General features: G+C 33.8%; 6 protein-coding genes across 13 annotated transcripts in view; 3 read left to right on the plus strand and 3 right to left on the minus strand.

The window, feature by feature from the left end:
* Positions 1-5,069, minus strand: part of LOC127072729 (uncharacterized) — a 99,735-nt gene extending 94,666 nt beyond the window's left edge. For both annotated transcript variants that reach the window (XM_051013374.1, XM_051013373.1), the window contains exon 1: positions 4,806-5,069. The gene's annotated coding sequence lies outside the window, so the exon portion shown is untranslated. The remainder of the gene's footprint in view (positions 1-4,805) is intronic.
* Positions 5,070-5,122: 53 nt separating this feature from the next.
* On the plus strand, positions 5,123-8,994 carry LOC127072733 (sodium/hydrogen exchanger 9B1-like). The gene is made up of 8 exons (XM_051013388.1): positions 5,123-5,141; positions 5,943-6,620; positions 6,739-6,911; positions 7,094-7,212; positions 7,506-7,667; positions 7,886-8,032; positions 8,104-8,205; positions 8,304-8,994. Exons 2-8 carry the CDS (start codon positions 5,968-5,970, stop codon positions 8,577-8,579), a joined length of 1,632 nt encoding a protein of 543 aa, XP_050869345.1. The 5' UTR covers positions 5,123-5,141; positions 5,943-5,967; the 3' UTR covers positions 8,580-8,994.
* Positions 8,562-14,081, minus strand: LOC127072730 (pre-rRNA-processing protein TSR1 homolog). 6 transcript variants are annotated; one of them, XM_051013384.1, is made up of 14 exons: positions 13,920-14,081; positions 12,076-12,343; positions 11,732-12,002; positions 11,387-11,633; positions 11,102-11,299; positions 10,793-11,032; positions 10,561-10,726; positions 10,269-10,475; positions 9,976-10,199; positions 9,633-9,896; positions 9,465-9,575; positions 9,167-9,374; positions 8,866-9,071; positions 8,562-8,613 (listed from the first exon to the last, which is right to left on the minus strand). In XM_051013384.1, exons 2-13 carry the CDS (start codon positions 12,188-12,190, stop codon positions 8,914-8,916), a joined length of 2,409 nt encoding a protein of 802 aa, XP_050869341.1. In that variant the 5' UTR covers positions 12,191-12,343; positions 13,920-14,081; the 3' UTR covers positions 8,562-8,613; positions 8,866-8,913. The 6 variants fall into 6 exon arrangements, 5 of the variants coding, with proteins under 5 accessions (XP_050869341.1, XP_050869337.1, XP_050869338.1 ...); XM_051013380.1 differs by having other exon boundaries at positions 8,562-9,071; XM_051013381.1 differs by lacking the exon at positions 13,920-14,081 and adding an exon at positions 12,708-12,843 and having other exon boundaries at positions 8,562-9,071.
* Positions 14,082-14,884: 803 nt separating this feature from the next.
* LOC127072755 (DNA-directed RNA polymerase III subunit RPC10) lies at positions 14,885-16,032 on the plus strand. Of its 2 annotated transcripts, none has more exons than XM_051013426.1 (2): positions 14,885-15,033; positions 15,684-16,032. In XM_051013426.1, the coding sequence occupies exon 2, from the start codon at positions 15,709-15,711 to the stop codon at positions 16,030-16,032; it is 324 nt and encodes a 107-aa protein (XP_050869383.1). In that variant the 5' UTR covers positions 14,885-15,033; positions 15,684-15,708. The 2 variants fall into 2 exon arrangements, with proteins under 2 accessions (XP_050869383.1, XP_050869382.1); XM_051013425.1 differs by lacking the exon at positions 14,885-15,033 and adding an exon at positions 15,042-15,190.
* Positions 15,885-16,901, plus strand: LOC127072746 (threonylcarbamoyl-AMP synthase). Its single transcript, XM_051013410.1, has 2 exons — positions 15,885-16,034; positions 16,100-16,901. Exons 1-2 carry the CDS (start codon positions 16,008-16,010, stop codon positions 16,865-16,867), a joined length of 795 nt encoding a protein of 264 aa, XP_050869367.1. The 5' UTR covers positions 15,885-16,007; the 3' UTR covers positions 16,868-16,901.
* Positions 16,902-17,034: 133 nt separating this feature from the next.
* Positions 17,035-26,915, minus strand: LOC127072734 (protein Lilipod). Its single transcript, XM_051013389.1, has 10 exons — positions 26,683-26,915; positions 26,541-26,606; positions 20,705-20,969; positions 20,506-20,609; positions 20,289-20,415; positions 20,095-20,163; positions 19,876-20,005; positions 19,438-19,786; positions 19,126-19,357; positions 17,035-19,022 (listed from the first exon to the last, which is right to left on the minus strand). The coding sequence occupies exons 1-10, from the start codon at positions 26,704-26,706 to the stop codon at positions 18,784-18,786; spliced, it is 1,605 nt and encodes a 534-aa protein (XP_050869346.1). The 5' UTR covers positions 26,707-26,915; the 3' UTR covers positions 17,035-18,783.
* Between the last annotated feature and the right edge of the window lie 397 nt (positions 26,916-27,312).

Raw genomic sequence — 27,312 nt, forward strand, 5'->3', positions numbered from 1 at the left:
TGGCTGTGTATTTAACGCTTTTGTGTAAACGAATAATTTTAGCGTAAAAGCAGAGGAGTTTGAATAAGGGCCTACTGTTCCAAATTTTAGGCATAAGGAGCCGAATTCCGCCGTGTTTATTTTTCTCTTTTTACCTTCATTCGTCAGGACTGCCTCTTTTGGACGAAACAATCTGGGACTTGTATCTAACCTACGAAACGAGATCCTTCGGAATCCAAGGATGGAGGAGGAAGAAGATGCCGCGAGTATCTTCATTGAGCAGTTGCGTTAGGCCAAAGAGATCAGATCAGGTTGATAATCGCTGATGACTATTTCGTAGATAAGCGAAATAGGAAATTCTAAAGGCGTAATTCAACTAAGTGATCAGGAAATAGATATTTCTAAATAAATTTTAGGCAAGAGACAAAATAGTTCTTATGCGAGAAAAGAAAAATTAGTTTTTGCTGGGTACTTGTTGCGGTTACAGAACGAAAATTTAACGTTCCACTAGAATTAGTGTGGAGAACTAATTGATAAAGGCGGAAGATAGGCCTTCAAGATATTTTTTTTTAATTTAACGATATCTCAGAAACTTAGATCCAAAGCTCATTAAAATACTCCATATGAGCATTGCGAAACGCGCTTTCTTGCGTTTGGTCAGCAAATTTGAGCATCAGTTTATGTACACAAACAAACAGTAATCATCTACTTTACAGAACAAAACACACCACTCAAGCATTTATATGAAAAGTAGTTACAAGAAAATTAGTTTCTTTTGCCACAAATTTCAAAAGGCGCCACTATACGGCACTATACATTTGAACCGATTTTGATGTAGAAGGTCTTATTTTAAAGATGAAGATTTAACGAAAAAATAATTTTTACGAATTTTGAAAAAAATCTTTATTTTTATGTATGAACTAGTCTCGAAAAAAAAAACACCATTTTTGACGTGATTTTTTCCGAAGAAAATAAAACTTTTTCAAAAATTCGAGAAAGCCGAATTAAACTCACTTAAGCTTCCATCTTTAAGATGAAATCAATTGTATTTATTAATTTTTTTTAATTTGTTCATCAAAATGTATTTATTATCAACGTAAACCATTATAAAACCAAGGGTGACAAATAACTTTAAAGATAACTAATGGAAATAAATATATGTATATATAACAATAATCGAAAGAAATAACAAAAAAATATCATCGTATTGATCACTATAAAAATCACAAGTTTCGTCATATTTACTTTTTTTTGTGTCTTTCAGTTTCTTTTTAATGTTTTCATAATGTAAAAAAAAATTATTGTGCAAAAAAGAAAGAAAATTGAAAAATTCTTTTCAAAAAGAAAGGCCCTTGAATCGCACGGACTACAATGTTTTTGAGACTTTTGCTTCTGCGATAGAGTATTTAATTTAATACTTGGAAAATTTCAGAGACGTGAAGGGAAAAAGAAAAGAAAGAAAAGGGTCTCAATCGTAAAAACTCTCCGTGTCGATCTACAAGACGTGTGAGTGCTGCCGGCATCAACCATTATCTGCTCTTACTAGTCTTCTATATTGAGTATCTGTCACTGTCACTAAGAATCCAATTCTTCTGTTTCAGATTACGACACGATGGTGGAAGGTGTTTTATTGACTATACGGTAGGTCAGATAGGACAAATAGAGTAGTGGAGCTGACTGATCAAGCTCTCGCAAAAAAGAGAAATGAATTCGACGGTTTCTCGGGATAGCAAACAATTCGAACTATTTCCAACGATTTCCAACGATTTCGCTTCCAATTTTACGAATACGAAGTATTTTTTAATAAGCTGAACAGAAACAATGAACTCTCTGACCGAGAAAATAGCTGACCGAAAAATGAAAAACAAAATAAGAAAAAAACGTTTGATATGACATCCACGCACTCTGTTTCATCAATTGTTTTCTTCTTGATCTCGAATCACAAACATACAATTTTTCTCAGTTGCCGGATAGGAAATGTTTCCTCTAATATACTTTTTTTATTTATAACGCATCGTCTTCGCTGAATATCGTACGACAGACAATGAAAAACGTGTCCATATACAAATGGTACTACTTATAACCGATTAAATTTCCATATATTGTACCAATCACTTAGTCTCGACCAAACTTTTCGTTTCAAGAGTGATAACGCATACAGTGACGAAAACGTCTAGGGAAACGTAAACGATAAAATAATGATCTATTTTGCATCGCATAATCATAAATTCGCAGCAGAAAATATGGAAATAAAGGATACAACTTAGTTTCTTCGCTTCAAAGAAGAAAGACGTGTATTCGAGATCGCGTGACCATTACTGTATCGATATAATATTCGTGAGAAACTTAAGTTATCATCAATAGGATTAGTAAAATGTTGATATGAATAACAATGACTTCGGTAAAGATCTCCGTAATATTTTCTTTCTCACATCAATGTGTCGAATTTCGAACATTGCAACTACCGAATACAATATTATTGCGAATCTGGACGCGACCATAGAATCAGCGCAGACGAGCGACAGGTAACGCACGGCAGCGCACGGCAGCGCACGGTGTTCTGCCGTCAAACGTGCGTTGCAGCGAACATATATTTTTTAAATGTAGCAATACACACGAGCGTGCAATGCCACCACATCGCCACAAGGGACACTTCGTCAACGCAGATGTCTGCTGTGTTGTCCTGCGGGAACGTGGATTTTGGCGTCGCTACACCATTGCAGCAGTACAAAGAAACGTATCGTATAGCGCACACGTGTGACACTACACCGCAAAACATCATGGCCGAGAAGATTAATATCAAACTTCTAATTGAAGAAATTACAAAATCTCACGTAATCTGAATGTTACAAGAGAAGACTATCGTGATAAAAACGAAAAGAGCTGCTTAAATGGCTATTTGTCAAAAATTTTGTAATAATTTTCATGAAACAGATCCAAGTATCTGAAAGGTTCGTGTTTCATATTTATTTCTTTGTACTGCAGCAACGATGCTGTAACGCCAAAATTCTACGTTGCCATGTTTTCTGGCAGAACGACGCAACAATTACGTCGATGCAATGTCGTTTGCAGGACGTGTAGCGTCAAACGCTCGTATACATTGCTACATTCAAGATACATGCTCGCCGCAGCGCATGTTTAACAAACTGTGCGGTACAGTGCGTCACTTAATGCTCGTTTGCATCAATCTTTAGAACATTTCGTTTCTCAAACAGCACGTAAACTTTTTATCCGATAGATCGAAATCTATCCAGTAATATTTGCACTGTTGGCGTATCATTCTCAAAGGAAACGTTTCGTTTTACAGGAGATGCTTCCACAAAATCTCGTAAATTTGATAAAGGTCACGTCATAAATAGTGAGAATATCAAGAAACGCTGAACTAGCAGCTTTATTCTGCTCTTTTACAAAAATATATTTCCTTTGATTTAACCCTCTTTCTGTTTCAAAATAATATAGGAATCGTATAATCATCTTAAATACGTACTTCCAATGAGAGTTAAAAACATTTATTCTCCGAAGAAAAAAGAAGAACTAAAATCGTTATCAGATTTTCGTTGCAATCAAGCGAAGGATCCTCGTCAGTGCAATGAAAGAGGAAGAAAACGACGATCTCGTGGAGAGAACCGCGCGCATTGCGCGCCCCACGCGGGGATGCGTTCCAACGGCTATACAGGTGGATGTACCGGTGGATATGCCGTTGCTTGGAGAGGGATCAATGAACAAGTTCAATAACCTTAAATCCACTTGAAGTCCAACCATCTATCGCAAAGCCAGAGTGCTTCGTTTCAACAACCAAAATAGATATTCATTTTCGAATAGTGCTATTTTCCTAGCGAGACATAAATTCAATAGCCACCGTCTCGATCACTCGCCGGTAAAGTTCAAAGACCTCGTACATTTTCTTGATAATAAAGAAAATTAAGTGATCTCGACCTTCTATTCGATACTTTCTCAATCCTCTTTTTCATAGGAAATTCTCTTTAATCGACTACTGCGTTTTTTATCTTTTTCTCTTTCTTCTTCCCTTTTTTAAAAATCCTTTAACTTCTTCGATCTCTTATCAAACTTTTATGCGATTTAATCTAGATGATTGTTATATATATATATATATATATATATATATATATATATATACTTATTTATTTATATAACAGTATAAGCAGGTAAATACATCTAATAGAAATTCTTTGAGAAACAAATAAGCACTAGATTAACACAGTGTGAGACATTTCAATAAGCGTCTTTCTCGTTTATAAGTGTGTAAACAATTTAAAATGAAAGTTGCAAATTTGTACTCAACCATTTTTCCCGATAGTTTCCTTAATTCGTCCACAAACGAGCTAAATTACTTTTTCTATGATAAATAGTATTATCATAGAAAAATTCCTCCATATGTATCTATTAAAATGTGGACAGCGATTCGTTAAACATCAGCAAATATACGCATGTGATCGTGTTAAAACGTAACTCTGGATATCCTTTTGGCATATTATGATATTTAATGTTTGTGTCAACAAAACGAAAAAAGATATATATATATATTTGGTTCGGAAATAAATAAATGCATTCAACCTTGAAAGTACAAGAAACATGTATAAAGATAAAATATTAACAAAACTACTGTGCTTTTCCTAGTTCTCCTAGGAATTCTTTCAAAGATCAATAATCGAAATCATAAAAATTACATGAGTTACAATCGAACACCCTATCGAAAAAGACATAAGCATAGGTACGTACGATAGAAGAAAAAAAAGATTAGATGAAAAAGTCATAGAAAACTTATTCTGCAAAAAAGACATATACAAAAGAAGAAACGTACTGACCTCGTCCACAAGACGAAACACGAGCAGAACATATCCAAGGATATCGAACGCGGCCGAAAAAGAGAAACGGGGAGAGTGAGAGAGAAAGATTATTTTCACACCAGTTGTATTGTTGGAAATGAAAAAGAAAAAAGTAAAGAATATTTCAAAAGGTACTCGTCCACAGAACGCAGCGTGTATTCTTGAAGCGATGCGCTCAAAATAAAAATTTCAACACGATCGTGACGAGCACTGCTTGCAAACTGAATATTCTCTCGCGCAAAACGCACCGATGGAGGAAGTTGGCTAGGGTAAGCGATCCGCAAGAGGGCGCGGAAGTCTCTTGGAATCTTCGGGGTGAGTACTGATGGCGACCTACAGACGCCTCGAAAAAAAAAGTTGACGCCAACTTGATTATCAATAGATTGCCGCCTGTCTTTCGCTATGCTTCTCTTAATAAAATAACTTTTCGAAAAACGACGAGATAAATAAGCGCCACGCACATGCTCACTAAATACGAATAGAAACATCAACGAAGTTACGTCCCAAAGCGATATAATTATCAAGGGAAAAAAATTATCGTAGTAATATCGATTTTATCGATAAATATTGGTACCGTCGATAAGTACGCAAACTATTGTACTATTAATATAGTACGCAGATATTAATTTTATCTATATATTAGTAATATAATGCACGGATATAATAATTTATCGAGATTCGATATTTTTATCAATAATTATTGGCACATCAACGTCTTTTTAGTTCTACTCGCGTTTACTTACAATGACGTTAAAGATCTAAGCTAAGTGAATATAAAGAATCACATTTTTGTATCTATCGAAGAGCTTCAAAAAATTGTTAGAAATAGTTGAAATATCGTATAAGCCAGAGTGGTTCGATATTCGTGATTCGGACATTTATAACGCGTACCTTCTCATCGAAATCGTTTTCCAAACTTTGTAATATCCTCGTTTTCTATCGTTGATTGGCCTGGAATTAAATTCTATTGGCATAAGTCAACTTTCGCTTTCGATGAAAATACACAGCCGCCGAGGATGAAATATTTTTCAAATATTTGTTAAAAACATCTTTTTCTTTTGCAAAGTTTCAAATATTAATTGACAAACGAATGTATTGGTTCTATCGAAATATTAGAAAAGGATGTAACTGACTCGTGAAGATGAATGTAGAGGAAGTGTACAACAAAAACATACGTTCGGCAAGGAACGAAGAAAACGAGGTGGACGAGGAAGAGGACGAGGAGGAGGACGATAATACCTGCTGCTCCCGAGCAACGTTTTGCAACCCGATATTGCGCGACATCATCGTAACCGATTCAATCTTGAGATTCTTCGGCACGGAAATAACGTGGGCTAACCTATTCTGGCTGACGAGCGTTACAGCGATGATCCTGATGGCTTGGATGACTCTCTTCTTTGTCCTCGGCGAGACAATGTTACCCAGAGGCAGCTACTTTGGTCTCTTCGTTATCGTCGTATTCTCTTATTTCCTTGGATGGATACTCGCCTACGTTCCATACGCGAACCTTCCACCCGTCTTCGGCATGCTCCTAGCCGGTATAATCGTGAGAAATACAAATTTCTATGACATTAGACAGGAACTTGGCCTCAAAACACTAGCGAAAATACGAACGCTCTGTTTGACCTTCATCATGATACGTGCCGGTCTTCAACTGACTACCACGCCGATCCGTCGACATCCCGTCTTCGTCGCAATTCTTGCTGTCCTACCCTGTACCATGGAAATGTTCATCCTTGCTATTTGCGCAAAATATATCCTTAATTACCCTTGGAACTGGGCCTTTATGACCGGGTAAATACCACGACGACCTACTTTGTTTCTTTTCTCTTTCCTTTTTGCACATCAGGAATAGGATGTAATAACGACAATCGAAACGATTATCAAAGTAAAATGATAATTTCGATTTTAGTACAATCATTGCTTGTATGTCCCCCGTTGTTACTGTCAATTGTATGCTGGCACTGGCCGAACATGGTTACGGTGAAGACAAAGGATTGGCTTCTTTACTAAATGCGGCTACTTCCATCGACGACATACACATCCTCTCGCTGTTCTCCATTTTCTACGCCGCCGTCTTCGGCGGTAAACAAATAGTTTGTAATATTATGCCTAATATACAAAGACATTAGTGTTTGCCTATATTATGCATATACATAATATGTTTGTATATTATGCAAATACTCGTCTGTAATTTTTTAATGTTTTAATTACTTTATTCGTTCGCAAAATAAAACGGAATAAGGCAAAAGCAGTTTCTATTACAGAAGATCATCCAACTAAGTGGTGGTCGTATATACCTAGTGGCCTTCGAGATCTTATCCTAGGCAGTTTGGTAGGACTCCTTCTTGGTACTTTCTTGGCCTTTTTTCCCCATCGTAATCATGTAGGTACTTACGTTCGAAAGACACATAAAATGTGTTTGTGTTTGCCAAACCAGACTCTATTTTTTCCTACGTGGGCAGATATTAATTTACGAGATATCAGAAAAAAGAAGATATCATATCGATACAATGATTTTTCTTATTTTCAAAATACTTTGCTTCGAACCATGTTTTTACATGCTATTACGTTTAGATCGGCTATTCAGAAAATATTGTTGAATTTTTTGATAATTTTGCATTATCTCACCAAAAAAGCGAATTGATTAAGTGAAAGATATTGTACATAAAAATTTAGGAATACGCAACGTGTTACCGACTGTCAAGCTTGGTACTGGCTGGGTTAATGTGTACCTCGTCGACATTGAAACTCCCCATCACCGGTGGACCATACATTGCTATCATAATAATGTCCTTCGTAGCTACTACAGGATGGCGAATATTAACAGTATCCTACGACGTAAGTACTCTTTATCGTACTACTTCGTAGTCGATCATGCTACTTCGAAAGTGTATATTATCCATAGTATTATATTATTCATTTTATCGAGATATTCGGTATATAAAAAAAAAATAAGAAAAATGCAAAAATAAATAAGAGAGAGAGAGAGAGAGAGAGAGAGAGAGAGAGAGACAGACAGACAGACAGAGAAACAAAAAAAACATTACACGCAACAGACAATGCCATTTCGAAGAGCAACGTACTTCCTCTGGCATTTTATGCAGCCCGTTTTGGTTGGTGTTATCGGAGCCGATATCGATTTTAAGGACTGGTCCTTATCAAGATTCGGCCTTTATTGTATTTGCATACTCATTGGTTTAACGGTAAGCTTTTCTTCATAAATATAAATACAACGAAATCTTTCCTTCATTTTCGAAAACTATTTCTTATATAGACACGTTGCACCGTTGCCATTTTGTCGACGATCAAGACGCCCTTCTCCTGGAAGGAACGAACATTCATCGCTCTTGCTTGGATTCCCAAGGGTACTCTTCAGGTTAATATTCGTTTTATTTATTCCTGCTGGACTTATGTATATAATTGCCATTGTATTTTGAAAAATCAATAGGAAAAATATAATTACATATCCCGTAGGCTGCATTGGCACCCATGACCTATGAACGCACGACCGAAGAAAATCCAAAACAAATCGAACTGGCACTCGACGTCATCAGAATGTCGATAGTTGCTATCGTCTTTTTAGCGCCTCTCGGTGCGATCGTCATGATGATATCCGGCCCTATTCTCTTGAACAAGCTCAGCATGGAAGAACATGAGAGGGAACGCCGATTGAGTTACTTTCGTATACGAAGCCTACAGCCTATTAGGACTCGAGGAAAAAAAACCAGCATATCCGTTGAACTGTCGTGATTTCAAACGTTCTATTATACTCTCATTAACACAACTGTAAAAAACGATACTATCTTTAATATCATGCAAGTACTCTGGGAACAAACGTAGTAGAAAATTGTTTCAATTCGTAAAAGTTCTGACTTTACGAATCTTTAATCGATTCTTGCTCGCATTCGAGTAAAATCTCTACTAATTTTTATCCGAATGGATACTGTATAATAAATATTACTACATATCAATATTTATATATAATAAGTATAACTAAAATGAAAATGAATCAGATAATTTTTAGATTTTCTCTTACTGAATCAACTTAAGTTATGTGATAATTATCTAGGTGAAATTTTCATCGTTAATCTATGTTCATATTGTCTTCTTTTTCGGATATTTCAGTTAAGAGTAATGGTTCGTAGGTCCACTTCGGAAATACCCGCTTATATAGATTCATCAATACAGTGTCTTGAGATTTCAATTGTCCATTAAATACACATTTCATATGACCGTGCGTACCTATAAATATATAACAACCATTAAAGAATATATTTCACTAATATTTGTATCTTCCTTAAATATTATAGCTATAATAATCGAAATTTTTAATATACCTAGAGGTTCTTTAATGTGACCTCTGCGTCCGTATTTCGTTCTGAGTTTGACAGGTTTAAACCAGTTGATATCTTCGCGATGAAAAAACATAAACCTAACTATAGCAGAATGTTTATGTACTTTAAAAGGGTGCCCACTTAGAATTATTCTTTTTAGAACAATTCTATCCGGATTAGCGGATAAAACACTCCCAGTAGCAACTAGATCCTTAAAAAAAGAATCAATATTTCCATTGAGTGCCAATTATATTATACATATATTAAATTTAGTTATTTAAAAAAGAATATTTTTACTCACTAAACTACCATTTTTTTGCTCGATATAGCATAAAACTGGGCATGGTGGGAAGATAATTGGTGCGTACATGCTTGCAACTAGAGTCGTTTCTGGATGAAAAAATCTCTCATACTAGAATACGAATTAATTAATCACTGATCTTAAATGTAACTTTACCTGACAACATACCTTATGTTTAGATCCGTTTGTATGTTGACTAAATATTGGACAGGCCAAAAATCTTCGAAATCCACATTGGAACACTAATCTTTCTTTAGACTTTATAGCTTGTTGATAACTATTAGCGTGCTTCAATACAATATTCAGGAGAGACATTTTCTGTTCGTTTGGGAGTAATCCAAAAACGATTAATGGCCGATTGTCTAATGTACAGAATGCAGTAAAAAGATCTCTTTTAACATTAGCAATATGAAGCGTAATGTACCAACCAGGCTGCGAATATTATCATATATCTTTTTATTCGACGTAATACACAAAAATAAAAGAGAATTTCTAGAAATTGCTTACTTACCAGAGCACCTTCTAATTCTTGCCTTTCTTTGAATATTCGTTTACGCGTTCGATCAAAATTTTCAAATTGAAATATGCGTCCATAGTCCAACGGTAAATTTTCCTTCGGATCCCAAGGACTTGTTCGGAATGATTCAAGTCCACGATACTTTTGGAATCTAATTTTAGCCAACGTATGTTGAGGTGTATCCATTTCATCGGGAAATTGAAGATCCAATTTAGCCTCTGCAAAATATTACAAGATGATTAAATACAGTTTTCTTTACATCTCAAACTTACGCATCTCAAACTTACGCTTTATTTTCTCCATGGCTTCCTTTTCTTCTATCATGTCGATATCCTGATCATATATACTTTCATCAGGTGCCGCCTCTGATACTGTAATCGTTTCATACTCTTCTTCGTCGGATGCCATGTCAGCTTCGCTATTTGCTTGAGACTTTATACCATCCATAGAAATATTATCATCAGATTCATTTTCTGAATATTCATCCAAATTTTCTACAGGAAAATATTTGTTTATAAATAAATTAAATAAATAAAATTAAGCAATATTTATTCGTGTAAAATCATATAACGCATATACCAGCATCGTCGTCAAGAATCCAAGCTGCTTGATATTCAGACATGCCTTTTGGTACTACTTTTACAACCTTTTTCTTCCGTGCAGCTGCCTGTGCTAATTCTTCTTCGGTAGGCCAAGTTTGTTCTGCATCCATTAGATCTGGTATGTTTTCACTTTCAAGCGATTCCTAAAAGCAATCAAAATCCTCTAAATCTTAATAAAATCTGAACAAACACAGAAGATAAAGACTCACCTGTTTGTTGCAATCTGCACGCTCGAGTACTCTGACTGGAATATCACTTTTCATATCAATTTCTACAGACCCAGATCGCTTATTCGATTTATTCTTATCTATCGGATATGGGTCATCAACGGCATCGATTTGTAACATTTGAAAATCTCCTAAACCAGAGATATGTATTAAGCCATTTGCAGATAATGATAAACCTTGCAAATATCCTGTGACCATAAGAGTTCCAAGATCAGCTGAATCCTGGCACAAAATAACGATTCTTTCTCAAACATTATTACTTATTGAATTAATTACTTCATATATACATACCTTATTAGATATAAATTTTAAATCTTCAGCTAACAAATATGGTCTTTTTGCTTTATATGATACAGTTCTTTGTTTTTGTGTACCTGCCCGACGTAAAATGTTCAATGAATCAATGGGTGTATCCAATTGAAAAACTTTTTCTTCTGGAAGCCACTTTGAAATAGTCTGTACTACATGTTGTTTATAATCTTGACGTTTCTATCATATAAAAAAAAAAATAAATTTAATAATAATAATCCTGTTGCAAAAATAGTATAGCAATGGCTTATTTAAGTAAAACCTAACCTTGGAAGGTAATTTGTCTAAATTGGTAACAGCAACAATAGTAGTAGGCAAACCTTGTCCCAAACAAGACACCATTACTTCATTACCCCATGCATCTAAAATTTCTTCTTTAACAATCTCATTTGCTATATCGATAGCAGAAGCAACAAAAAGAACAGTATTTGCAACTTTAACTGCATCCAATGTTGCAAAAATGTTACCAATGGGAGGAACGATAATTGAAAAACGTTGTTTAAATCTAGGTATACTATAAAATGTAGATAATTTTTATATTGATATTATTTTGTTCAGAATCGCCATCTAATTGATGTGTGGTGTGTGGACATTAGATATATTACAAAGTACCTTATATGAGTAATTCCACAAGGGCTCGTATGAACATTTATAGTATCATCTGCATTTTTGAATTTTGAAACAATCTGCTCTACTACCAAATCTTCTTGAATCGATATTACGCATATCAGAATAGGAGCAGAGTGAGTGCCACCAAGATTTCGTTTTTGCGCTAAAACTTCTTCTCTCTTCTTCTTTCTGAATTGCGAAGACTGATGTCTTCGCGCATCTCTACTTAGATTTTTATGAATTTGTTTCGATATAACTTTTATATTTGTTTTCCCTGCGTATTTAAAGTTTTCAATAAGTATTCTTTTTATATACTTTGCACAACATAAAAAATCGGAGAATCATACCTTTAACCTCATTGCCAATAGCACCTTTACTTCGGTGCCTCCCTGTTTTATGTGCTTTATTAATTTGTTTGAAAACTCCTGGTCGATGAGTCTCTTGCTTTGCCGTTATACCCATTTTCGTTAATGTCGTATGCAATTTATTTTTAATCCTCCAACAATCGTATTATAACATTACGTTTATATGACACACGTGCGTTCCAGGCGTAAGTCACACCACACGCTTTCCGTAACAGCGTGGTAATAGTACATAGGAGTCAGCAACACAGCACTGCGTAACACAGCATTACAATGACGTTAAAAAAAAATCCATAAAGTTATAAGCCGTAAACTTAAAATGTAAATGTATAGTTCATGATACAATTAGTCTAAAACATAAAGTTCAACCAATGGCAAACGTGAAAACATTCCTTCTTATTTATAAAAATTTAACCTAAAAGTGTTAATGTAGTTTGCCATTACATCAAAAAATAAACAAGCTTCTCTTTTATAATTTACTAATAATTTTGTATTGAATTGCGGATTTTACATTAATATGAAATCTCTTTACATATATAAATAAGAAGTATCTCATGCAATAAAACTAGTTTATTTTCTTAATCAAACTTCGTTTTCAAAGTTATCAAATATATTACAATATTGATTATGATCATTCGTTTCTTCGAAACAAATATCATGAACATTTTATACTCTCTAGTTCAGGTATCATATATCGTTATGTCCTATGCTGACCCTAGACTTGAAATAGAACTATGTAACCATGAGTAAGTAATATCTCCTCCTTTGTAGAATTGAAATGGGAACCTATCCTACCAACATAAGAATTAGACATATGTTTTATCATAAATATGAACGAAGCTCTTATCAGTGTACAAAGAGAGACGTGCCTAAACAATGGAAAGCGAGAGAACAACGGACGCCAACAAAGATGCGAGATAAGTGTGCTCAGTCCAAAAGCCTCATCCCCTTGGACATCTCCGCCACTAGCTAGACGGAGTGCTACGACGAGCCAATGACTACACCGCGGCAAATCACCTCTCGCTGATTGGGCAACGCTCCTTATTTAACCGGCCGCACACGCCGTTTCGACGGTTGTTGCTTAGATTATTTCGCCGTATTAATTGTTACAATTACTTTGCTCAGATTATTGTTAGGTAGATCATTTCGCTGTACTAATCATCAAGTTATTGCTTACGATTTATTTGACTCAGTAATTTTTATTTATTCTTTAGTTACTATTGTCTCGAACCGATCATCATTTTTGTATCTGTTCGTATTGTTATTGTTTTAAATAAATTGAGCATTATTAAAACAGTCTAAGTTAATAATCCCGGTTGTATCTATGGAAGCGACTCGCTCTTCCGATTCTAAATGAATCTCAATTCCACTTTTATTTACAAAGCGCTTAAACGCGATCGAGGCATTCGTTCTCCGCGGTATAGTCGACAAGCTCTTTTGTACGATTTCACCGGCAATCGATTCTACTCTCTTCTGGGACCGAGCCGATCGAGCCGAGGACAAGCGAATCGGCGGTAAATATATTCAATTCACCAATAACAAAAGTGGATTCCTGCGTCGAGTTCCTGTCACCCTCGCTTTCCATTGTTTAGGCACGTCTCTCTTTGTACACTGATAGAAGCTTCCTTCATATTTATGATAAAAAATATGTCTAATCCTTATATCGGTTAGGATAGGTTCCCATTTCAATCTTACAAAGGAGGAGATATCGCTGATCGATGGTTACATAGTTCACTAATCATACACTTCAATATACATATATACACATATATATTACTAAACATTTCAGTAATACGAGCATTACATCTTGTAAAAGTTTAAACGCTTACATTATAAAATACATATACTATTTTATACGTTACTAATCCATTTCAACACGTTAATATTGTAAACAGACAATTGTACCGAGCGACATGCCGCGAATTTACAAATCATTGTAAAAAGCGACGTGACCTAGGTTAAGTCCAAATGTAAAAAGGGTAGGGAACGACACATCATGCGCGGGTGAGCATGACGAGTCTGTGGAGCCTCGTCCCTACCACCAGCACGCAACACTTCAAGCGAACGAGATCCTATTGGACGTCCCCCTGCTAGCCAGGGGTAGAACCAGGACCAATGACAACGCAGCGGCAAGCCACCCTTCGCTGATTGGTTCTCCATACAAATGGCTGCATAGGCTGTCTCATCGATTATTATTACTCATTGATTGTTAATAATTATCGACACGATTATTAACGTTTATTATTTTCGCTTACTCACTTAAAACATTTCTGGTCAATTATTACTATCGCACTATTTCCGATTATTATCTTCGATTATTTCTTAGCTACTTCTTTAGTTATTATTATATTATTATCAGAGTACTATTTTCGATTATTAGATCATTTTTCTAAATCTTGTACCAAATTTGTTATTTTATTTTCAAATAAATTAAGCGTTGTTAAACGTGTCTAAGTTAATAATCCTAGTTGTGACTAACGGAAACGATTGAATTCTTTCAGTTTATTCCAAAACGAATTCTAAATCAAGATCTAATCCGTTCACTTTTACGCTATATAACGCTATCAAGAATATCATTCTTCGCGGCGCGGTCGACAACTCCTACGCATAATTCCCTACCAATTACTACGATGCTTTGAGAATCGCGCCAACAGAAGCCGAAGATTAAGAGAATCGACCCGTCCAGTTTCAGTTATCATCGATTCCATCAATCCAGAAGTGGATTTTACCGACAAGTTTTTTCGCTAACCGACTCTCGGCTTAATTCCTGTTCTAATTCTAACTTAAATAAAACGAGGTTGCTTATTCATAACAATGTTCGAAAAAATTCATAGTCTCATTTTGTAGTTTTAGGTTGGCGTAGAACGTAACATTAATGAGACGTAACACATGTTAGGAATTCGTCTAGCCACTCTGCTTGATCTAAGAAAACTGATTTAACATGTGAGTACTTAATACATTCCGACGTTATATACCAGTCACGGTTGCCAGGAAGATGCTTTTGTAGTTGCTTAATAAGTATTTTTTAACCATTTTAAATAAATATTTTATAATTTTACATAAAACGTGATTTCTAATAAGAGAAAAGAAACTAAAAAATGTACGTATTGTTTACGTATAGTACAATATATGATATAATAGTATTTAATTTTACTTTTCGTTAAAACTTTAGGACTACTTCGTATAGTTAACAGTAGAGCTTCTAATTTTATATCATTTTTAACCTATATTTTCATGATATTAATAATCATTTAAAAATGTTATTTATAGTATGAAAATGCATATATATTTTTTCTTAATTTATTTTAACTATTATTTTGTCTATTCCATAATATGTATAAACTTTTTAAATGGTTGTTGTTATCATGAAAAATAGGTTAAAAACGACACAGTTGTTTTATTATTTACACTGTTGGTCGAGTTAATCGTCGATTAAAATTAATCAAAAGTTCGAAGTAGCCCTAAATCTATAATGTTTAAATTATTAATTATTTTAATTTTATCTATTATTTTGTTTTCATATTTCATTAATAGTTACAGTATAATCAATATCATGAAATAAGAAATCTCAAATATATTTGTTCGTATTTCAGATATACGTTAAATGCTTAAAAAATTATGCTTCTTTTTTGTCCAACATGTGGTAATGTACTCCATGTTGAAGAGTATACAGGACTAAGATTTGCTTGTAACACTTGTCCTTATATTTTTAACATAGCACGCAAAGTTAGTAGTCGTACTTATCCAAAATTAAAGGAAGTAGATGATGTGTTAGGCGGAAGTGCGGCATGGGAAAATGTTGATTCTACAGAAGAACGTTGTCCAAAGTGTACAAATCCACGTGCATATTTCATGCAAATACAGACAAGATCAGCTGATGAGCCTATGACAACATTCTATAAATGTTGTAATTCACAATGTGGTCACAATTGGCGCGATTAAAGGTATTTCAGAATTATTTCTTTTATTTATGTCACAATATTTATTTAGTTCCTTTGTTCTACGACAGTTATATCTGAACATTAATCAGCAAAGAACAATCATGAATCCAAAAACAATGGGTCCTATGAAAGTACTCTTAAATGCAGCAATGGAGCAAATAAACTTATTGGGCCCAGAAGAAAAGCATTGGTTTATCGGAGGTGAAAGAAGCATTGCAATAGCCGTAGAATTATTAAATAAAGGAGAAATCATTGCTATACCAACAGACACGATCTATGGATTTGCTGGTAGCATAAAAAATGACAAAGCTATAAAAAGGTTATATGAAATTAAAAAAAGAGATCAACACAAGCCATTAGCTATTTGCGTTGATAATGTAAATAACATTGACCAATGGGGAATTGTAGACGAATTACCACCTCTTCTAAAAGAGACTTTATTGCCAGGACCATTTACTATTGTATTAAAACGAACAAAAGAATTGAATCCATCTTTAAATCCTGGCATTGATAATGTTGGCATCAGAGTACCTAATTATAAGTTTATCAGATCTGTTGCTAAATTAGCAGGACCATTAGCACTTACGAGCGCTAATGAAAGCAATAAACCAAGCAGTGTGCATCCTAATGAATTTTCCGAATTATGGCCAGAATTAGCAGGAATTTTTTACCAGCAAGCAGAAAATAAAAAATACGTTAGTCAATTACAAAGAACAGGTTCTACAGTAATAGATTTATCGCAAGCTGGTCAGTATAACATATTGCGTAAAGGTGTCAAACTAAAACACTGTATTAAAATATTACATAATTATGGATTAAAACCATGTAACGATTGATAATAAACTTATATAAATTTAAGAAAATATTCAATTTTCGTGTATAACTTGTAATTTTGATTTTATAGTTTAAATTGTATCCTTCAATTTGTTTCATAAATAATAATATACTACCGAATAGCAGCATTTATAGACTTTAAGGAATATTGAAAAAAAATAAATCAGGATTCTTGTTTTCGCAAAATTATATGTGCAAGTGTACGTACACAAGAATAAATAACATTATTTACATATTTTTAACTATGATACAGATAAGATCAGGGGATAAAGTATCATAACGTTTATAAAAATTTTTATCCCATAATATAAAAAAAATGTTACATTACTTATACAATAGCATGTTTGTAGGATTTCCTAGATACTAAGTATATTACAGATGTTTCATCAGCGCGAGCTTTATACACATCATGCACGCGCGCACACGCACACACATACACACACATGTACATGACGATCTTTGAAGAAAAATATAATACAATATTTTTGAGTCAATGATGCCAATAAAACGCTTTATTTTGACAAAGTAATTTGTCGTAAAAACAAGCAAGAATTTCATGACATCACTTAAAGAATGTATAACATAAGTGTAAAGCAGTACACTTCATATCCTGAGAAACTATATCCTATATACGTAATATATAAAAAATATGAGTATGTTAGTGCCAGTGCACGTCTTAATATTGTATTGTCTTCTTGACGAGATGTATTATCACATAATATTGCTGCAAAAAATCTAAGAAATTGACCTAGCACTAATATAGATGCTAAATAGTCATGGATACAGAGGATCTAAAGATTCCATGTGTAAAAATACATATTTACTTAAAGATTTGCGTTTTGATAAATATCGAGTAGATTCCATTTATATTAACTGCTTTTTACAAACAGAATAAATATTTATTACCTCTTCTCCATTGACTTTAAAGCATTACGTACAGTCTGTCTATATGCATTGAAATGCATGTTATTAATTTATTATTTTATCAAAGAACAACGAAATACTCATTGAGAAATATCATTACTTTTTCAATGTCCTACTATTTCTTAACTTATTAGTTACTCATTTCCATCGCATATGTATTTTATTTATAACAAGGCAATTTCACAATAAATAAAGATAGTGACGACAACATTTTTATAAAATGCATTACAATAAATAAATGTTTGTACGAAATCGATTGAAATGCATTTACCTGCACATTTTAGCAATGGACGAGCAAAATTTAAAATGGACGAGCTATTTTCTGCTACATATGAAAATTTTAGATTAAAAAATTATTAAAAAATTTTATGTTATAAACAGAAAAGAAAAGGTTTCTATCAACGAACAAATTGATAGAAAAAACATTGTTTTTAGGAAAGCCAAATGTGCATTATGCAATATGCTATCCACAAAAGTTCACACATCCACCTGATAAGTCTATTTTGTCTTTATCACAATACTGGCTTGTCATTGTCGTGACTACCTCCAATTTATTTTTATTAAACACTCGTAAGATAGACGCATATATTATGCTTCAAGATAAATAACAATTCTAATAGTAATTATATGATAAATAATCGCTAGTACTATACTTGATAATATCAGAATTATACTATTTATTTTAATCAGCATTGCGCTTTTGCTTTCTGTTTTGATGGAGAAAATTTTGAAAGAATAAACAAGTGAAATGATACACGCCGTTAGAATCTAACATTTTGATTGCAATCAGTGCAAATATTTAATCTTAAATAAGTAATAAGTAAATATTTATCTTTCCTTCAAAAATTCTTGATGTTGCATGATTTATACGATTAAATTAAATTAAAAATCAAAAGAAAAATTTTGTTATCATTATATCACTGCTCTTTGCTTCTCAGTAAGCAATAAATAAGAAGTATATATTTCTGTTGTTTCTTCCTTACGATATATCAGTCTATTCTTCCTTCGTAGAAAACATTGCCAATGAATTCTTTTTGCATTCCCCTTTAAATATGCCTACGAAACTACTCCTCAATCTGGCATAAATTTCTTTTCTTACGGTTGCTGTAAATTTCGTAACTAGACAACTGATTACCGCCGTAGCAAAGATTAAATTATACAAGAATACGAGTTTAAAGTTGCCAAGCCATTCTATACGACCAAAGTCTCCTAGCAGATCAAAGTTCGTCATTCCTGAAATAATAAAGGAACCAAAATGTTGATGATACATTAACTTGTAAATTGGAAAGAGGAACAATGTAGTATATCAATAAATCATAACATTTTACTCGTTTACCTAATATTCGGGAAAGCAGTGGTAATGCCGAACTGAGTACAAGTAAAAGAACGCAATTGGCGATGAGATGCGTAAGTGGAGTGGAACGAAATCGTGGTTGTACCCTTCTCACTCCTGGAAGCGAATAAAGCCCAATTGCACTCGTCGCGGCTAGGTAAAGTATTACCGAGACTTCAACCGTAGCTCCGATAGGTCCGAGTTTCGACAAAGAACTGATGCCCAGCGTAAATTGCTGTGCAATTCACATTATCATCAGTTATAATCTTTTTAATAATTTTATTAACAAATATAGAAGAAAATCTCGATACAAACCCTCGTACTTAATGGTAGAGCTTTAATGCCGATAAGAAGTTCCAAGGTATTCTGAACCGCTAATAAGGCCGTGGCAGTGGAGAGAATAAGTAGAGCGATCATTGCCAAAGGATAAAGTAGTGTTCTTCGTACCCACCAAGTTCGTCTTTGTTCGTCTAAAATGTTTCTTTTCTTTTGAACATCTTCTAATCTCTGGGCCAGTCCACGTTGAAGAGCGCCATTTCTGAGGCACATTAATCCAGGACTCAAATTAAGAAGTTCGTCGTCTTCGACCATTGTATTACAACCTGGTAGAGACATAGGTACTGGCGAAACATACGATTTGCCTGTCGTTTTTGCATGTTGCAGTCTATGCCAAGAAAAAGGGAAAAGTACCAACGTGAAAGATTGGATATACGAAAGGCAAAATGGTAAACAAAAAGGATTATCTTCACCAACCTTCTTCTAATACAATCCTCCTCTAACCTGTAAGCAAAAAATTCTTCATCCAAATTTTTTAGGAACTGAGGTTTTACGAGAAAAGAGCCAACAACATCGAACAATCGCACAAATCCAACTGGGGTACACACTAGAAAAAAGTCACGATTTCATTTCTATTTTCCTTTGCTATCTTTCTAATTCAAAAACTTTTAATTTTGTATATTTAATAATACTTACATAATAGTAACATTACACCTACGAAAGAAACACAAGAGTAGAGGAAAGGTAAATAATAGCTCCATATACCTGAAATTGCATTCACATACGTGTAAATAAATAGATTAACAATAAAAATGTAATTAAGTGTCATTCTCTCCATTTAACTTTTTATTCATTCTATTATTTTACTTTAACATTTTTCATGAACTTACTCAACAGTGTATGGAGACTAGATTTTTGATAATCTATGAGAGCAGACAAAACATATACCATTCCCAGCACGAGTGTTCCTAATAGGCACAAAACTGTTACAGTTTCATATACTCTAGCCATAACACCCTACAATGAAGAATTTCATTATTTCTGATAACAAAAATATAGGTACCAAATAAATAATCTAAAAGAGAGATAGAAACTATATGCACTTACCTTTTTATAACAGACAAATCCTTCCGATTCCGTGAATAAATATGCAAATGGTAAAAACACGAAGAGAGATAAATTGGAAAAGAGGAAAACGTGGTTCCAAAGTCCTATGACATAAAAGTATAATGTTTCAGTGCTTTCAAATTCATGAACTGAAAATATGAGCAAAGGGAGTAAGATTGCATATTGAGCAAAGTTTCACCTTGTATTAGAGAACTGTTGAGCCACTTAACGTAGTAGCTATTAGGATACAATATAAGAACCTCATTGCTAGCGATGGATATAGGTAATAACAACGTTGCTCCAATAGACACTGCTAAGGCAACGGTACACAATAAAAGACTGATCCTATAAACAGTGGCATCATCTTCATCCACTGAAAAATAATCTTCTCGGTCCCTTCGACGAAATCTCGCAATCAGTGCGTAGCTTGAAATGCAAAGTAGAAGAAAGAGAAGGAGAAATATCTGAAGAACAAAGGAAATAGAAAATATTGAAAGTGAAAAAATGTTATAGAAACGCGTTGCGTAAAAATTGACACAAAGATACTGCGCGCGCGTACCTTCGATATTCTATTTACACCACTGCATCTTATTTATTTTATGATTTTATTTACATATTGCATTGTTTCTTTCTTTCACTCTTATTGCAGAATTACGCTTGATTAAGTTCCTTGATTTTGTTAGAGACATTGAATAAACCGTTTTCATTATTCGTTCGTTCAATTTGGGCATTGTCCGCGAATGAATTTAAGATTAAATAAAGTTCGCATTTGTAAACGTGACGCGTTATCGTCCGCGTGAAACGATAATACATCAGTGGGTCTCAACATATTATATTATGATAATCGAAATTCTTACACGTGTGAAGTTGTCTCTGTTTTTTGTGTGAATTTGTTTTTTCCTTACACGATACATTGAACACAATCGAGTAGACTCGAGGAAACAAATGAAATCGAAATCCTTATCGTTCATATAAATTTATATGTTACACTTATGGCAGATTATTCTGCGAGCATTTTTTGAAGTAACCATAACGGTTTGCTATTGATTCGAATATATTCACGAGTAAGATCTAATATATGGATCGTTACTGAGCCTCCTTGTTATTGTTGTCGAAATGCAACTGTAGAGAGTTATGATATTTAAACGTGATAGTTAAATTTATAATGTAAATGAGCAAGAATATATGATCGGTTTAAAACACCTATTCAATGCACCTATGCGACAGGCACACACATGCGCGCGAGCGTAGGATTAACTCGTGATTGTGACGTAGATGATAATCTAACGATTGCGCAAGCAAAATGACAAAACTTCTGGGGATGCTCACTTTCACCGAGATACGGAATAAACGGACTCAAAACCGCATTGAAACCTTATAATTTTTATCACTGACGATGGTTAACGATCGTTGACGTTTTTATTGAAAATGAAGTAACTTTATATATTTTCATAAAGAACAAACAATAAGATAAGAAATAAGAATACAGTGAGATTCGAAGGAAATCACAAGCATATATCTGCGTTTAACTTCACGAAAGTAATACTAGCTATCGTTAATGTTTCTTATGTCGAAAATCGTTAATCTTTCTTATTATGGAAAAAAATTGATAAATTTCTATCTTTTTGTGAATTTCTATCCTTGTTTCAGTCATATCTATTATTTCTTCAAGCGTGACAAAATATTCTCCTTATTCCATTCTTGAGCGAAAATGAACAAGAAAAGTTTAAATAAGCTGGAATGAAGAAAAAAATGACGTTGCATATTAAAAAAACAATTCAATTAACTAGTGCAACTAACTTAAATTGCACTTTTCACGATACTTTCCTAATGTAATACATCTACACGGAATATTCTTTTATATCTTTATATATATAAAGAGTAGGATATATATATTATATCGAAACACATGTGCAACACGAAAAATTATACATATGAATATAGAAGTTTATACGATTGTTGAGATGTGCGATTAAAATCAATGCTATTACAGATGGATAATAAGAGAAAAAAAAGGCAACAACAACGTTTAAAGCCCGATTTCCTAAATTTTTAATTCTTACAACTACTTTTTTTCTATAATACTTTTAGTAGCGGTCACAAGACAGGGACGCATGACTCATCCAATGTAATCTATAAAATATTAATGATTCTATAGCAAATATGTAGGTCAAGTACGTATGACAATTTAATAAATAAACTAAAGTCTAACCGCTCTTACTGTAATGCGAGAAAAAACCGTTTAAGAGCAAGAATACGTATGAAATTAATTGCACTTTCTAGATAACACTTCCCATCTATCATCTATTCTCCGTAATCTCTATATTACGTATGTGCAATTTACAGAAATCATCTAAACCCTGACTAAAGTAAATACATTTCAATCGCGAACATTGCCCCGATTAATGCACGCCAAATGCGAACGATCAGCTGTGCCAAAAACCACTTATGCGATATTCTATTTCGGGGCTCGCATTTTTTAATCGTATATACTCCTTATCCTACCAGAGAACCATTTTTCTTCAATCTCTTTCAAATTTAACATTTAAAATACAAACTATGTAAAAAGAATTGGAATAAGAAAGTATTTTATGCGATCGACAGAGACTCGTCTCATAGCAGCACTATTCAAAACGAGCATGGAGGATGTCATGCGTTCGAAGACGCAAATCCATGTCGCGAGACTTCGTCAAGCACGAAGCCCGATTATTTTCTCTCTCGACCTTGTTGCCTGATTAGCTTAACTGATAGTCGATGGAAACAACGAATGTACTTATAACTGAATTTTCTCGATTAGAAGATCCGATGTTTGTACCGATCAGTTGTCGATACAACTGATGTCAAACGAATTTCTTTTCTTATAAGTATGGCGAATATTCAATGTATATTTACCGCTACTCTTTCTTATTAATAAACATACTAACAAAAAATTAAAATAATATAAATAGATGTTAAATGAAGAATAATTCTAACGAAATTGCTGCATCGAAATTGTTTTGCAATAATTACTTTGAGAATTTTCTTCGATTATTGCTGAATAATATAATCGTCAAAAGTAAGAAAATATCATACTTGAGAAGATAACCTCATGAAAAGAGTATAAGAAAGTTATAACCTCGATACTAAATACATTTACGATACATGTTGATAGAAATACTCAAAATACTTAAAATGCGTCAAAAAGTAATAAATGAGTAGAAAGAGAAAAACGTAAAATATCCTCCCTTTCGTTTCGATGCCAACACGTGTACTACCACGAGTACAGACTCGATGCTCAAAGAAAAAGGGAGGGAAAAGGAGAGATCATATTAAAAATAATTATAGATCTATTTTCGTATCAACGATCGAGAACGACAAATATCTTGATTTCTATAAACACAGCGTTACATATCGTTGCGACCGCTTTTTTTCAGACGCGTTTTGCAGAAACTTTATTTGTCTCTTAAACCGCATCCCTGACGTCAAAGAAAGAGAGAGCTCACGTATCGTTGGCTATAGCACCATTTCATTCAGTGTGAAATTTAATCTCGTTGCACAACTGGAGGAAATGAAAAAGTAAAGCAGAGATATTACGAATCGTTAACACGTAGATACATAGTGCCAACAAATAATATATCGTATTCGTTACGTGTGTGGGGGGGGGGGTGCAACTTACGCACTTAACGAATATATACGTATACGAATACGTATAAATAGAGGTATAAAAAAAAAAAAAACGCACGTATAAACACGTATTCCATAAAGAATTATCTTCGTACGCTATTGAAAATGAGTAAATAAGAAATTTCTGCGTTTCGCGAGACAAAAAGGAAGACAGAGGTAAGCAAAGATCAAATCCTATTAATCGACAATCGAAAAATTGTTGCTTTTACTCACAACTCTTTGAGACTAGTGTCAATTCCTTCCATCTGCACGAGATTAATATTTCTACGAACTGGCTAAGAAGAGAGAACACGAGGTAAGACTGCGCGCGCACTGTTGGATTAGTCGCCAACGGACTAGGTCGACGAAAAACTAAAAAATCAGGCGATCAAACTCGATGATTCGAATTTATCAGTATCGATATATGATGTCTGGTTTAAGTGACGATTTACGCATAGATAGTGAAGACGCCTCTCGGATCTCCTTGAAAGCTATATTCGCCAGTATCTAGTCTTCAAGAAAGTTGCTTATAGCGCGAACGCGTGTATTCGATTTGTAATATAAATGTACTTCACTGGTCCCAGCGACCAGTGTGTCGCTTGCGTTTTCCTGATCGCTGCGAACAAATGCGTACTCGCTTCTATATTCTTTGCTCATGTATCCTTTGAATCTAGTGGTCGCCAAGGATTGGTCAACAGTACGTACACGCCTTACACATAATAACTGAGGATAGTGTCTTTTCGTTCGGGACATTCGACGGAATGTTCAAGGGATAAACTGCATTCCATGATTTCTCGTTTCTTATCTATCCTGCGGTCTCGTCTCCTTCTTCTTTTATCATTCACGTAATTCGCTGACTTGAATGTAGGCCGGTTTCTTATTGCGTTAAGAATGTGGAAAGAAAAACCGGTCGAAGATCGAAGAAAGAAATGGCTGGCGGTCAAGCAATATCGCGCCTTGAGAAAGTATTGCGAGAAAGCATGTAAGCGGATAATCACGTTTCGTTCTTCGCTATTCATCCTTTTTCGCGGATCTAAGAGTCTTTACGCCTCAATCCATCTATAATATATTCGCATGCTTGCTGTTCCAGTTTACTTGGCCATTTAAACGGTTTTTCTTTTCTTTTTTTTTCTTTTATAATTACAAATACAACAAATACGACAAGAAATTGAAAGAAGTATAAAATAAGAAAGAAATAACTTTGTAAACAAACAGAGGTTATTCCGTATATTGAAAAACCGTTATTTTAGTACCTTATATTTTATACAACTGACTATAGATTGATTTCTTTTTTCTTTATCGGATAGACTTACAAAGTTAATAGACGAAACAAAGAAAAAAAAATTTGATTGAATGATAAATTCATCAATTAGTTTTTATGAATTAATCACGTTATTTCTCTTCTTGAGTCCACGTAACTCTTTTGGCTCAGATTATACCATTAATCGATGGATAATCGATAATCCATATCACGCTAACGATACGCTCTGTGGTCAACGATAAAACTATACATTGTTCTGTTGGAAGAAAAGAAGAAATGTCATTATTTAATGTTATCGTTTGTTATTTTACGATGCGAACTTTACATTGGATGATCGGAAATTGAAAAGACCATTTACTATCTTCTTATAAAAATAAAAATACTGATAATCGAAAGAAAAGGAAAAAAATTCCAAATAAAAAAGGACAAAAAGAAAAACATGTATAATTAAACATAAATAAATATACTCCACAAACTATATTGTTTGTAATAGTTAACATTCATAGCTTTTTGTAGAACAAATTACAGTGGTATTGGAACTTATCAGTCGTTATAACACATACTTAGCAATACATACACGCATACAGGAAAACAGCAGGTTTATGTAATCTAATGGACATACTCGTCCGTTTAATAGTTCACGTTTGAAATTTTAAAAAGTATTATCGCAATTTCGCAGATTCTATTACTTTTTCTTTATTTAAAAAAAAAATCTATTTAAATTTATTGGAATTTAAATGCAAAAGTTTCTCACCGAGTTTCCTAAAGTTTGTGATTGATATCCGACATTGCGACTTTCGTAAAATCATAGAAACCAAATCGGCGTTTTTCTTACCCCCTCCATTATTTCTTACGCATAGGTAATAAATATGCTATCATTACTCTTCTCCCCGTAATTGAATAAATAAATAAGATCATTATATTTTAGTAGATAAAAAAAAAAGAAACTGAAAAAGTGTTTAAAAGAGATAGAAACAAACGTGATTATGATATTGTTTTTTCCTTTACCGCGCATCAACGTTCCCATTTCGGACAGGAACGCTTCTTATACCCATCGAAGCATCGTATTTATTATGGCAGCCCTTAAAATCGATACGATTTTGGACGACTTTTAACGATCAATCTTACTTACGATGTTCTCTCGCACAGTATTGTGAAAGAGCTGTTCCCTGAGGTCAGCCTCATCTTCCATCTTCACCTATTTGTTAAAAGATTTCGTGTGACCAAATGTACCTTCGACGATCGCTGTGACATTTTTCTATTATACTCCTTACATCGATAAACTTTTCTTGTAGCATATCATGACCAAAATCAATCTGTCATTCTTTTCTTCCTTTCACAATTTTTGTCTTTTATATTATTTCGTTTGTCTCTATTACTTGATTTTCCTCGTTGCGATATCCGTACTTTTTATGCACTTTATCCCGATAATTTGTCGATGGCCGTGATTTTACACGCTCGCGTACATCACCAAACAATCCAATCTATCTCGTTGCCAGTGAGATACTAATCCTTTCATGTCGTTTCGCTTCTTCTACCTGCGCGCCATCTTTTCCGAAAACTACTTTACCGACAGATTTAAACACGTATATATGCTTTAATACTTGGACTCTTTTATATAACAAAATTGCGGAAAACATTTATTATTTTAAAATCTAAATTTAAAGTAGTTTAATTTATTACGCCAAATTCTTGCACGCTATATAAATATTAAATTACAATATAACAAACCATATATATATATATATATATATATATATATATATAAATCGAATTTATCAGATCTAGATTATCGTCATGGTTTGTGCTTTTTTTTTTTTTTTTTTTTATAAAATTAACAGCTCAATAAAAATTAGTCTTGATTTGGTACTTTGAAAGTTAAACCTATTCTTGAATATATTTGG

This window comes from Vespula vulgaris, chromosome 2, assembly GCF_905475345.1.
Source record: "Vespula vulgaris chromosome 2, iyVesVulg1.1, whole genome shotgun sequence".
Lineage (NCBI taxonomy): Eukaryota > Metazoa > Arthropoda > Insecta > Hymenoptera > Vespidae > Vespula > Vespula vulgaris.